At 43.4% G+C, this 13714-nt stretch overlaps 2 protein-coding genes across 2 annotated transcripts; one reads left to right on the top strand and one right to left on the bottom strand.

Annotated features, from left to right (window-relative positions):
- Window positions 1-183: 183 nt before the first annotated feature.
- Window positions 184-1636, bottom strand: LOC121577125 (parvalbumin, thymic). Its single transcript, XM_041890917.1, has 4 exons — window positions 1492-1636; window positions 946-1078; window positions 589-698; window positions 184-401 (listed from the first exon to the last, which is right to left on the bottom strand). The coding sequence occupies exons 1-4, from the start codon at window positions 1550-1552 to the stop codon at window positions 373-375; spliced, it is 333 nt and encodes a 110-aa protein (XP_041746851.1). The 5' UTR covers window positions 1553-1636; the 3' UTR covers window positions 184-372.
- A 9613-nt stretch (window positions 1637-11249) lies between these two features.
- LOC123492439 lies at window positions 11250-12073 on the top strand. The gene has a single exon (XM_045224944.1). The coding sequence runs from the start codon at window positions 11292-11294 to the stop codon at window positions 12012-12014; it is 723 nt and encodes a 240-aa protein (XP_045080879.1). The 5' UTR covers window positions 11250-11291; the 3' UTR covers window positions 12015-12073.
- The last annotated feature ends 1641 nt before the right edge of the window (window positions 12074-13714 follow it).

Below are 13714 nucleotides of genomic sequence, written 5' to 3'. Positions count from 1 at the left end.
GCAGGCGAGGCAAGGGTTAAGCCAAATACTGTTTATTTGTATTGGTTTACAATATCATATTTTCCTTTGTCGAAACAACAGCATATTGCACTACTACAGAGGCCTCCTGTAGCTCAGTTGGTAGAGCATGGCGCTTGCAATGCCAGGGTTGTGAGTTCGATTCCCACGGGGGGCCCGTATGAAAAATGTATGCACTCACTAACTGTAAGTCCCTCTGGATAAGAGCGTCTGCTAAATGACTAAAATGTAAAATGTACTAGTACTGACAGACAGAGGCTGGACCAACCCAAGAAGTCGCTGAGCAGACCATGTACAGCTTGCCTTCAAATTAAAAGATTGTCAAAAATAAACATCTTCTTCATCTCCATCTCTTTATGAAGACATGACAAGGTTGGAGAACTCTGAAAGAGACACACAAACAAACCAAAAATAAAATGTGCTCATTAATGTTCAAAATGCAGAATGTAGAGATTGAATTACTTTCCAACCACTTTCCAAACTAGGTTTCTGACCCAGTAATCCTTAAATTTCCACTAGAATCATAAATGTTAACGGCTGGCCCCGGCCCTCGTTGCCTAGTAACCCTACCGTCCCAGCCTATCTTTCCGTCCCCGTCCTTGTCCCCAGCCAGGAGGAAGGCTCTGGTCTCAGCCGCTGTCAGGGGACGAGCCCCCTTAGAGAAGTTCTGGAGGAAAAGTCTAACACACACACACAAAAACATGAAACACAAAACATTAAAGTAGTATTACATGCAGTACCCTGTACAGTAGAGGTTTTGTGTGTTTGGTTGTATCCATCTAACGGATCAGAAGTACTTGTATTAGGCAACATTTGTTGAGAAACCAAAGAAAAATAATGATTGGTATGATCTGCTTAGTATCAGCTGCTGTTTTGATCATGGGTTCAAGTTCCCTGGAAGACATGTCTGTTATATTGAGACTCAACTGTAGCTCGTCCTGTTCGATGTAGCCACTCTTGTCCTGGTCCAGGATCATGAAGATCTTCTCAATCTCAGGGAGAGACTTCTTGGACAAGCCCACCATCGCAAAAAACTTATTTGGGCTGAAGGAGTCGTTTGCTAAAAGCAGAATGGACAATGTATAATGACAAGTGACCAAACAAACCTTTGATGTTTGAAGTTAATAGCTCATAACTCACTGAGTTTCCTTTTCACTTGGATTTCCTGAGTCTTAATATAAACACATTTGTGAAGCCACAATCATATACTCAAAAATATACTGCATTCATGAGTCCCTATGGGCAACCTAAAATCCTTACTGTAAGATTAAGATTAAGATAACTTTATTGGTCAATAGCACACAAGGTCCAACTGAAATTTGACTTCCGCTTTTAACCCAACCCCTCCTAAAGACGCACATACATATACAGGTTTGGAGAGGTGTGGGGGGCTGCCACACTGTAACATTCCCCATACCCATTATGCAATAGTAGAGGTCAAAAGTGCTAATGCACAATGTAGTACATCCATACCTCTGCAAGCATTGATAGCTGAAGTAACATCTGACACAGCGAGGAAGTCTGTGAGAGCCATACTGAAGCTGTAGCGAGATCGTGATGAAACGTAGCAGCTTGTGGTTGTATCCAAACTGATGGTGAGGTAGAAAGCTACTGATAAGAGGGACCTTATGATACTGTGATGTCAGAAACCACCAGCGTTTCCGTGCCAAATACAGCTGCCTTCTGGGCCCACTTGATGTTCAACTGACATGGATGACAAAGCTTTTGTTTGGCACTTCAGAGACAAACTGAAAGTAGCCCTTCTGTTGAACAGAAAGGCATTCTTAGTAGCTTTCCCCCCATATACAGTGCATTCGGAAAGTATTCAGACCAGTGGAGGCTCCACAGAGGAGGAAGGGGAGGACTATACTAAAACTAAACTAAATATTATCACGTTACTGAATAATTGATTAAAACATACTATTTTGCAATGAAGGTCTACAGTAGCCTCAACAGCACTCTGTAGGGTAGCACCATGGTGTAGCCGGTGGACAGCTAGCTTCCGTCCTCCTCTGGGTACATTGACTTCAATACAAAACCTAGGAGGCTCATGGTTCTCACCCCCTTCCATAGACTTACACAGTAATCATGAAAACATCCGGAGGACGTCCTCCAACCTATCAGAGCTCTTGCAGCATGAACTGACATGTTGTCCACCCAATCAAAGGATCAGAGAATGATTCTAGTACTGATAGTGCATAAAATGTGGTCAGTAGTTGACTCAAAGAGAGAGAAAGACAATAGTTGAACAGTTTTGAACAAATTAATTTCTTCCATATATGAAGGAGAAGCAAGAAAGAGATATAGAGAGAGATTGTCATTTTTTTTCAGTTTCACTTACTTAGCTAGCAAATGCAGCTAGCTAGTTTAGCACCCGGCTCAAACAGAGGGATGCTATGTTAGCTAGCTGGCTATGACTATTCAACACAGCACTGGAACTCTTCCAAGTCAAGGTAAGCTTTTGGTTTTACTAATCTATTGCCACCGGGGCCCGCCGGTGTAAGTGCGAAACTGCTTACTGACTGTATTTTTTTATTTTTATAATTTTTATTTCACCTTTATTTAACCAGGTAAGCCAGTTGAGAACAAGTTCTCATTTACAACTGCGACCTGGCAAAGATAAAGCAAAGCAGTGCGATAAAAACAACAACACAGAGTTACATATGGAATAAACAAAACGTACAGTCAATAACACAATAGAAAATCTATATACAGTGTGTGCAAATGTAGTAAGTTATGGAGGTAAGGCAATAAATAGGCCATAGTGCAAAATAATTACAATTTAGTATTAACACTGGAATGATAGATGTGCAGAAGATGATGTGCAAATAGAGATACTGGGGTGCAAATGAGCAAAATAAATAACAATATGGGGATGAGGTAGTTGGGTGGGCTAATTACAGATGGTCTGTGTACAGGTGCAGTGATCGGTAAGGTGCTGTGGTATCGCGTCGAATGCTGGTGGTTATTGCTGTCAACAAAGAGTCCGCTTAGGCTGCACCGTGGTTAGAGGCTTTTATTAATATCACACGTTTACAGCATAAGTTACAGACCCGCGGTGTCTGGAGAAGCGCTGTCCCAAATTAATCTGAATGCTTCTGACCCCTCCTTCGTTTTTCCCCCAGTATATATAATCTCCCCAAGATGTGGGTGGCTCCCTCTACTGTCCAATCCCCTGTCTACAACACACTTCCTGTCTGTTGTATGTGGCGTTACACTAAAACATTCCCTCTTGATACTAAAATCAACGTCCTCTCCGGTTCCACTTAAAACATTAACAACGTCATAATCTTCATATACGATAGTGCTCTGACAACTGACGCTTAAAGTTAGTGAGGGAGATAAGAGTCTCCAGCTTCAGAGATTTTTGCAGTTCGTTCCAGTCATTGGCAGCAGATAACTGGAAGGAATAGCGGCCAAAGGAGGTGTTGGCTTTGGGGATGACCAGTGAGATATACCTGCTGGAGCACATACTGGGGGTGGGCTAAGATAAGGCAGGGATTTGCCTAGCAGTGATTTATAGATGACCTGGAGCCATTGGGTTTGGAGACGAATATGTAGTGAGGGCCAGCCAACGAGAGCGTACAGGTCACAATGGTAGGTAGTATATGGGACTTTGGTGACAAAACGGATGGCACTGTGATAGACTACATCCAATTTGCTGAGTAGAGTGTTGGAGGCTATTTTGTAAATGACATCGCCGAAGTCAAGGATCGGTAGGATAGTCAGTTTTACGAGGACATGTTTGGCAGCATGAGTGAAGGAGGCTTTTTTTGCGAAATAGGAAGCCGATTCTAGATTTAACTTTGGATTGTAGATGCTTAATGTGAGTCTGGAAGGAGAGTTACGGTCTAACCAGACACCTAGGTATTTGTAGTTGTCCACATATTCTAATTCAGACCAGCCGAGAGTAGTGATTCTAGTCGGGCGGACGGGTGCAAGCAGCGTTCGATTGAAGAGCATGCATTTAGTTTTACTAGTGTTTAAGAGCAGTTGGAGGCTACGGAAGGAGTGCTGTATGGCATTGAAGCTCGTTTGGAGGTTTGTTAACACAGTGTCCAATGAAGGGCCAGATGTATACAAAATGGTGTCGTCTGTGGATCTGAGAGTCACCAGCAGCAAGAGCGACATCATTGATATACACAGAGAATAGAGTAGGCCCGAGAATTGAACCCTGTGGCACCCCCATAGAGACTGCCAGAGGTCCAGACAACAGGCCCTCCGATTTGACACATTGAACTCTATCTGAGAAGTAGTTGATGAACCAGGTGAGGCAGTCATTTGGGAAACCAAGGCTATTTAGTCTGCCTATAAGAATGTGGTGATTGACGGAGTCGAAAGCCTTGGCCAGGTCGATGAAGACGGCTGCACAGTATTGTCTTTTATCGATCGCGGTTATTATATCATTTAGGACCTTGAGCGTGGCTGAGGTGCACCCATGACCAGCTCGGAAACCAGATTGCATAGCGGAGAAGGTAGGGTGGGATTCGAAATGGTCGGTGATCTGTTTGTTAACTTGGCTTTCAAATACTTTCGAAAGGCAGGGCAGGATGGATATAGGTCTGTAACAGTTTGGATCTAGAACGTCACCCCCTTTGAAGAGGGGGATGACCGCGGCAGCTTTCCAATCTCTGGGGATCTCAGACGATACGAAAGAGAGGTTGAACAGGCTGGTAATAGGGGTTGCGACAATTTTGGTGGCTAAAGGGTCCAGATTGTCTGGCCCAGCTGATTTGTAGGGGTCCATATTTTTTTGCAGCTCTTTCAGAACATCATCTATCTGAATTTGGGTGAAGGTGAAGCGGGAGGGGCATGGGCAAGTTGCAGCGGAGGGTGCAGAGCTGGTGGCCGGGGTAGTGGTAGCCAGGTGGAAAGCATGGCCAGCCATAGCAAAATACTTGTTGAAATTTTCGATTATTGTAGATTTATCGGTAGTGACAGTGTTTCCTAGCCTCAGTGCAGTGGGCAGCTGGGAGGAGGTGCTTTTATTCTCCATGGACTTTACAGTGTCCCAAAACTTTTTGGAGTTAGTGCAACAGGATGCATATTTCTGTTTCAAAAAGCTAGCCTTCGCTTTCCTAACTGATTGTGTATATTGGTTCCTGACTTCCCTGAAAAGTTGCATATCACGGGGGCTGTTCGATGCTAATGCAGTTCGCCACAGGATGTTTTTGTGCTGGTCAAGGGCAGTCAAGTCTGGGGTGAACCAGGGGCTATATCTGTTCTTATTTAAGATGGAAAGGAAAGCACTTTTAAAGAACAACCAGGCATCCCCTACTGACAGAATGAGGTCAATATCCATCCAGGATACCCGGGCCAGGTCAATTAGAAAGGCCTGCTCGCTGAAATGTTTTAGGGAGCGTTTGACAGTGATGAGGGGTGGTCGTTTGACCACGGACCCACAGCATGATGCTGCCACCACAATGGTTCACCGTAGGGATGGTGCCAGGTTTCCTCCAGATGTGACACTTGGCATTCAGGCCAAAGAGTTCAATCTTGGTTTCATCAGACCAGAGAATCTTGATTATCGTGGTCTGAGAGTCCTTTAGGTGCCTTTCGGCAAACACCAAGCGGGCTGTCATGTGCCTTTTACTGAGGAGTGGTTTCCGTCTTGCCACTCTACCATAAAGGTCTGATTGGTGGAGTGCTGCAGAGATGGTTGTCCTTCTGGAAGGTTCTCCCGTCTCCACAGAGGAACTCTGGAGCTCTGTCAGAGTGACCATTGGGTTCTTGGTCACCTCCCTGACCAAGACCCTTCTCCCTCGATTGCTCTCCACACCTTAGCACACATGCACACACACACACACACACACACACACACACACACACACACACACACACACACACACACACACCACACACTCACACACACTCACACAAACACACACACGCGCACACACACAAACACACACACACACATTCATGATACACACACATCACAATTGCTGCTACCAGACTCTTATTTACTATTAACGCACAATTTAAACACTTGCCCCCCAATCCCCCCTTCTCAGGTAAACGTGTAAATATTGGACTATAAATTGTGCCTTCCTTCTTTCTCGCTAAAATGTTTATTCTATTATTCTGAGCCATTTACTTCATGTTCATATTATCATATTTGATTATTTCTTATTGTTGCATTGTCCAGAAGGAACCTGCAAGTAAGCATTTTGCTGGACGGTGTATACCATGTGAATCCTGTACATTCGATGAATGAAACTTGAAACTTGAAAAAGTGTTTGTCTTTGTATTCATGTGATTGAGTGTTTTTCCTTTAGGACATATTCGGGAAAGGCTTTAGGACACATTCGGGAAAGAATTTAGGACATTTTTGGGAAAGCCTTTAGGACATGCAGAGGAAAGGCTTTAAGCCATGAAGGGAAATGCTTAAGGAACAGATAAGTGGCCAAGAAAATAGAAGATGTTATATTAGATGCCGGCTGGCTGGCCTGCTCTCTCCCTCTCTCTTCCTCTCCCTCTCTCCCTCTCTTCCTCTCCCTCTCTCCCTCTCTTCCTCTCTCCCTCTCTCCATCTCTCCCTCTCTCCCTCTCTCCCTCTCTCTCTCTCCCTCTCTCCCTCTCTTCCTCTCTCCCTCTCTCCATCTCTCCCTCTTTTCCTCTCTCCCTCTCTCTCTCCCTGCCCCCCCCTCTCTCTCTCTCTTTCTCTCTTTCTCTCTTTCTCTCTCTCTCTCTCTCTCGCGCTCTCAAATTCAAATTCAAGCTGCTTTATTGGCATGAAAAACATTGCGTCAATATTGCCAAAGCAACAATGTATACAATATAAATTGTAATAAAATAATAAAGAATAACAAATAATAATATAAAATGGTAGTAAATAATAATAATAATAATAATGAAAAAAAAATATATATATATATATATCTCTGTCTCTCTCTCTCTGTCTCTCTCTCTCTCTCTTTCTCCCTCTCTCTCCCTCTCTCTCTCTATCTCTCTATATATCTCTCTCTATTGCTTTCCATCTCTCTCTCTACCTCTCCATCTCTCGCTCCACCTCTCTCTCCATCTCTCTCTCTCCACCTCTCTCTCCACCTCTCTCTCTCTCCCTCTCTTTCTCTCTCTCTCTCTCTCTCTCTCACTCTCTCTCTATATCTCTCTCTCCATCTCTTTCTCCATCTCTCTCTATCTCTCCATCTCTCTCTCTCTCTCTCTCTCTCTCTCTCTCTCTCTCTCTCTCTCTCTCTCTCTCTCTCTCTCTCTCTCTCTCTCTCTCTCTCTCTCTCTCTCTCTCTCTCTCTCTCTATATATATATATATATATACAGTGGGGAAACAAAGTATTTAGTCAGCCACCAATTGTGCAAGTTCTCCCACTTAAAAAGATGAGAGAGGCCTGTAATTTTCATCATAGGTACACATCAACTATGACAGACAAAATGAGAAAAAATAATCCAGAAAATCACATTGTAGGATTTTTTATGAATTTATTTGCAAATTATGGTGGAAATAAGTATTTGGTCAATAACAAAAGTTTCTCAATACTTTGTTATATACCCTTTGTTGGCAATGACACAGGTCAAACGTTTTCTGTAAGTCTTCACAAGGTTTTCACACACTGTTGCTGGTATTTTGGCCCATTCCTCCATGCAGATCTCCTCTAGAGCAGTGATGTTTTGGGGCTGTCGCTGGGCAACACGGACTTTCAACTCCCTCCAAAGATTTTCTATGGGGTTGAGATCTGGAGACTGGCAAGGCCACTCCAGGACCTTGAAATGCTTCTTACGAAGCCACTCCTTCGTTGCCCGGGCGGTGTGTTTGGGATCATTGTCATGCTGAAAGACCCAGCCACGTTTCATCTTCAATGCCCTTGCTGATGGAAGGAGGTTTTCACTCAAAATCTCACGATACATGGCCCCATTCATTCTTTCCTTTACACGGATCAGTCGTCCTGGTCCCTTTGCAGAAAAACAGCCCCAAAGCATGATGTTTCCACCCCCATGCTTCACAGTAGGTATGGTGTTCTTTGGATGCAACTCAGCATTCTTTGTCCTTTTTACCAAAAAGTTCTATTTTGGTTTCATCTGACCATATGACATTCTCCCAATCCTCTTCTGGATCATCCAAATCCACTCTAGCAAACTTCAGACGGGCCTGGACATGTACTGGCTTAAGCAGGGGGACACGTCTGGCACTGCAGGATTTGAGTCCCTGGCGGCGTAGTGTGTTACTGATGGTAGGCTTTGTTACTTTGGTCCCAACTCTCTGCAGGTCATTCACTAGGTCCCCCCGTGTGGTTCTGGGATTTTTGCTCACCGTTCTTGTGATCATTTTGACCCCATGGGGTGAGATCTTACGTGGAGCCCCAGATCGAGGGAGATTATCAGTGGTCTTGTATGTCTTCCATTTCCTAATAATTGCTCCCACAGTTGATTTCTTCAAACCAAGCTGCTTACCTATTGCAGATTCAGTCTTCCCAGCCTGGTGCAGGTCTACAATTTTGTTTCTGGTGTCCTTTGACAGCTCTTTGGTCTTGGCCATAGTGGAGTTTGGAGTGTGACTGTTTGAGGTTGTGGACAGGTGTCTTTTATAGTGATAACAAGTTCAAACAGGTGCCATTAATACAGGTAACGAGTGGAGGACAGAGGAGCCTCTTAAAGAAGAAGTTACAGGTCTGTGAGAGCCAGAAATCTTGCTTGTTTGTAGGTGACCAAATACTTATTTTCCACCATAATTTGCAAATAAATTCATTAAAAATCCTACAATGTGAATTTCTGGATTTTTTTTCCTCAATTTGTCTGTCATAGTTGACGTGTACCTATGACGAAAATTACAGGCCTCTCTCATCTTTTTAAGTGGGAGAACTTGCACAATTGGTGGCTGACTAAATACTTTTTTCCCCCACTGTATCTCCATCTCTTTCTCCATCTCTCTATCTATATCTCTCCATCTCTCTCTCTATCTCTCTCTCTAGCTCTCTCTCTCTCTATATATATATATATATATCTCTATCGCTTTCCATCTCTCTCTACCTCTCTCTCCATCTCTCACTCTATCTCTCTCTCCATATATCTATTTCTCTCTCTCTCTCTCTCTCTCTCTCTCTCTCTCTCTCTCTCTCTCTCTCTCTCTCTCTCTCTCTCTCTCTCTCTCTCTCTCCATCTCTTTCTCCATCTCTCTCTCTCTATCTCTCTCTCCATATCTCTCTCTATCTCTCTCTCTCTATATATATATATCTCTCTCCATCTCTTTCTCTATCTCTCTCTCCATATCTCTCTCTATCTCTCTCTCTCTCTATATATATATCTCTCCATCTCTTTCTCCATCTCTCTCTCTATCTCTCTCTCCATCTCTCTCTCTAGCTCTCTCTCTACCTCTCTCTCTATCTTTCTCTATCAAATTGAAATTGAAATTGAAGCTGCTTCATTGGCATGAAAAAAATTGCGTCAATATTGCCAATGCAACAATGTATACAATATACATTGTAATAAAATAATGAAGAATAACAAACAAAAAAAATAACAACAATAAAATGGTAACAGTCAATAGTAGATGTATAAGAAATAGAAAACGCAAAACAATGAAAATGAAACTATAACTCATTTATAACTAACTAACTGTCATCCTCACCATTACATACAGTTGAAGTGGGAAGTTTACATACACCTTAGCCAAATACATTTAAACTCAGTTTTTCACAATTCCTGACATTTTAATCCTAGTAAAAATTCCCTGTCTTAGGTCAGTTTGGATCACCACTTTATTTTAAGAATGTGAAATGTCAGAATAATAGTAGAGAGAATGATTTATTTAAGCTTTTATTACTTTCATCAAATTCCCAGTGGGTCAGAAGTTTACATACACTCAATTAGTATTTGGTAGCATTGCCTTTAAATTGTTTAACTTGGGTCAAACGTTTCGGGTAGCCTTCCACAAGCTTCCCACAATAAGTTGGATGAATTTTGGCCCATTCCTCCTGACAGAGCTGGTGTAACTGAGTCAGGTTTGTAGGCCTCCTTGCTCGCACACACTTTTTCAGTTCTGCCCACACATTTTCTATAGACAAGTTTTTGAGCCGTTTCCGCTCTACTTCCTGAACTCCTCCCGTCGATGCAATCCAGTTCCGTTCTGCCGGGCTGGGTTTGTTTTGCTAGCTAGCTCTGTTGTGCCGACAAAGCACTGATATCGCAGTGACAAAGAGGATATAAAAATTACAATTACAACATGAAGAAAAGTGGTTCCGGAATGACGTGTGCGGTAGTTGGTTGCAAAAACTTGAGAAAGCACCTGAACGAGTGGTTAGATAGAGAGTGCTATGACCACAAACCAGCTACAAAGAGGCAATGTCCATGCGCTCCATTGTTTAAATTTTTTCGCAAGCCTGATACCGACTCGGAATCAAGGACCTGGCTGAAGGCATTGAATCTAAAGAAACCACCCCTCAACGTTTTTGTTTGTTCCTATCACTTTGTTGACCAAAAACCTACCAAGGATAATCCTTTCCCAGAGTTGTGGTTGGGATACAATCGCCCTCCCCAGCCAAATAGGCGTCAACTCACCCAGCGGACCACTGCCTCCTCCCAGATAAAGAAACGCAGACTTGAATCTGAGGGTAAGTTCAGCAACTTTAGCTATGAAGCTGACAATACTGTTAATTATGAAGAAGTTGTCATACATTAACATTGCTACCGGTATTTTGCTAAGGCAGTTGATTGTTTTGGAGATGGGACAAACAATGCCCACGATAGCTACATCATTAATTGTGTGTGTGTGTGTGTGTGTGTGTGTGTGTGTGTGTGTGTGTGTGTGTGTGTGTGCCTGCCTGCGTGTGCCTTAGTCTACATCATAAATACAATGCAAGGTGGCAGGCTGTTGTGATGATGATTGTGTGTGTGCGTGTGAGTGCAATGTTGTAGTACACATTTTTTCCATTGTGATGTTTGTAGTGAGAGGACTCTATGCCTGCATTAATTTTGCTCCATCCATGTTTTCTCTTCCCCTTTTAGATGCTCCAGAAACCTGTCAGCCTGTCTGTGAGGCCGAGCCTGCTACACCAAAATTTCGAGATGCCCAGACCCAATGGGAGGATCCGTCACATATTGATCACATTTACTGTTCAACAACACAGTCTGTTAAAGTAGACAAGGCCACACAGTGCGAGGCAGAAATGGGTCCTACTGTGACCAGCACCACGGTCATTGATGATGCTAGGTCCCGGCTGTATACAGGAGTGCTTATGGTTCAATTCTTCACCCTGGTGACGGTGTTGTTGCCTTTCAGTAAGCCATCAATTACCCTTCCTGTTGTTGACCAAATACTTATGACGTTGATGAAACTAAAACTAAACCTAATATTAGGAGATATTGCTCACCGCTTCAATGTGTCTACATCCATGGCAAGCATTGTGATTAGTCACTGGATTGACGTGATGGGTGAACAGTTCAAAGTCCTGATCCCCTGGCTTCCAAGAGAGACCATTCGTGCCACCATGCCCTTGTCGTTTCAGAGGAACTACCCTCGAACCACCTGTATCATTGACTGTGCCGAAAGTGCCATGCAGAGAGCCACAAACCACGACTCAAGGAGTGACACTTTCAGCCAGTATAAATCACGCAACACTGTGAAATATCTCGTTGCTGTGGCCCCTAATGGGCTAATCATGTTTATATCTGATGCCTATGCTGGCAGAAGCAGCGATAAGTTTATCACCATGGACAGTGGGTTCCTAGACTATCTGAGGGCTGGTGATGAGGTCATGGCGGACCGTGGGTTCACCATTCGAGACTTGCTTGATGAGAGGAGGGTCAGTTTGAACATCCCTGCTTTCACCTACAGGCGCAATCAGTTGACCAATGAGGAGACGACACGCACCAGGCGAGTAGCCAATGTCCGCATACATGTGGAAAGAGCAATCCAGAGACTGAAGGTGTTTAAGATTTTATCCCAGAATGTTCCCATCAGCATGGCACCGAAACTGGACAACATCTTAACCATCTGTGCTGGCCTAGTTAACCTGAAGAGTCCACTGATCAGTGAGGTTTAGAATCTTGCCCTGTGTCCCTGTCTACCAACACCCAGCCATGTTGTTCATTAAATACAGATAAACACAGCAAATACTGCGTGCATTGTATTTTTAATATTATATATGAATATTTTCATAGTGATGTAATTGTGTGGGCTGCTTTTGTATTTTACTTTTTAATACCTGTTAAGATTAAACACGCAATCTTTCTTGTTGAAGCCATTTGTTTAGTTTCCTCAAAACAATTAATTAATCCAGTGTTATTTATGTACAGTATGAGCTTACTATGAATTATGAACTGTGTTAAAATAAATTGTAGCACTCTAAGGATTGAAATTACATCAAACTTTATTTTCACTCAAACAGTAGGCACACTGATATATTGCACAGCATAAAGAGATCATGTAAACAATGGACATCTGTTGGCTCCTGTGGGCATGACCTAAATAAGGCAGTTTATTTTGGTTTTAAAATGCTGAGATATTTACTGCAGAACTGTAACCTTCCCTCAACAAAATCATCAACAATTTTCGGGAGCATGTGGGCAAAGTAGAATGTGCGCAGCCTTATGATATGCCCCTGGACAAAGCCTTGGTCGTAGGGTACTTCGATTTCTAGGTGCTCAGTTTTGTTCCAGATCACCAACTTGGAGTGCTGAAGCCCTGTGAAGTGCATCCCAATTTGTACCTGCATGTAGTAGCCTTTTGGACCATTGCAGGCAATATGGTAATCTACCCTATCTCCGTTTGCCACAGTTGTGATTTCGCAGTTCTTTGTTGCCAAAAATTCTGCAAGTGACTTGTTTCCCATCACAGGTGATTTGATCTCCAACAGAATGTCGTTGTTTATCACTCCATCGGGAGATGCTGCAAGCCACGGTTCCTTTTCGCACACCACTAAGCCTTTGGTTTCAATGCTGTTGCCCAGAGTTTCCAAATAGTCCCTTGCAAGTTCCTCCCCCTCCGCTCCTTGACGGGTTGCGGCATAGTAGTAGAACCGTGTTCCCAAGCTAGCGTCGACATCGCTGTGTTTACACCGGCAGACGTTGTGCCAACAACTTCCGGCGGAAATGAAATGCATTTGTGTAGAGTTATGGCGCCACCCGGGATACAGCGCGTAAACTTGTCTATAGGATTGAGGTCAGGGCTTTGTGATGGCCACTCCAATACCTTGACTTTGTTGTCCTTAAGCCATTTTGCCACAACTTTGGAAGTATGCATTGTCCATTTGGAAGACCCATTTGCGACCAAGCTTTAACTTCCTGACTGATGTCTTGGGATGTTGCTTCAATATATCCACATCATTTTCCTTCCTCATGATGCCATCTATTTTGTGAAGTGTACCAGTCCCTCGTGCAGCAAAGCACCCCCACAGCATGATGCTGCCACCCCCGTGCTTCACGGTTGGGATGGTGTTCTTCGGCTTGCAAGACATCCCCTTTTTCCTCCAAACATAACGATGGTCATTATGGCCAAACAGTTCTATTTTTGTTTCATCAGACCAGAGGTCATTTCTCCAAAAACTACGATATTTGTCCCCATGTGCAGTTGCAAACCGTAGTCTGGCTTTGTTATGGCGGTTTTGGAGTAGTGACTTCTTCCTTGCTGAGCGGCCTTTCAAGTAATGTCGAAATAGGACTCATTTTACTGTGGATATAGATACTGTTGTACCTGTTTCCTCCAGCATCTTCACAAGGTCCTTTGTTGTTGTTCTGGGATTGA

Source organism: Coregonus clupeaformis, chromosome 1, assembly GCF_020615455.1.
Source record: "Coregonus clupeaformis isolate EN_2021a chromosome 1, ASM2061545v1, whole genome shotgun sequence".
NCBI classification, from domain to species: domain Eukaryota; kingdom Metazoa; phylum Chordata; class Actinopteri; order Salmoniformes; family Salmonidae; genus Coregonus; species Coregonus clupeaformis.
This window is presented reverse-complemented; position numbering and strand designations above follow the sequence as displayed.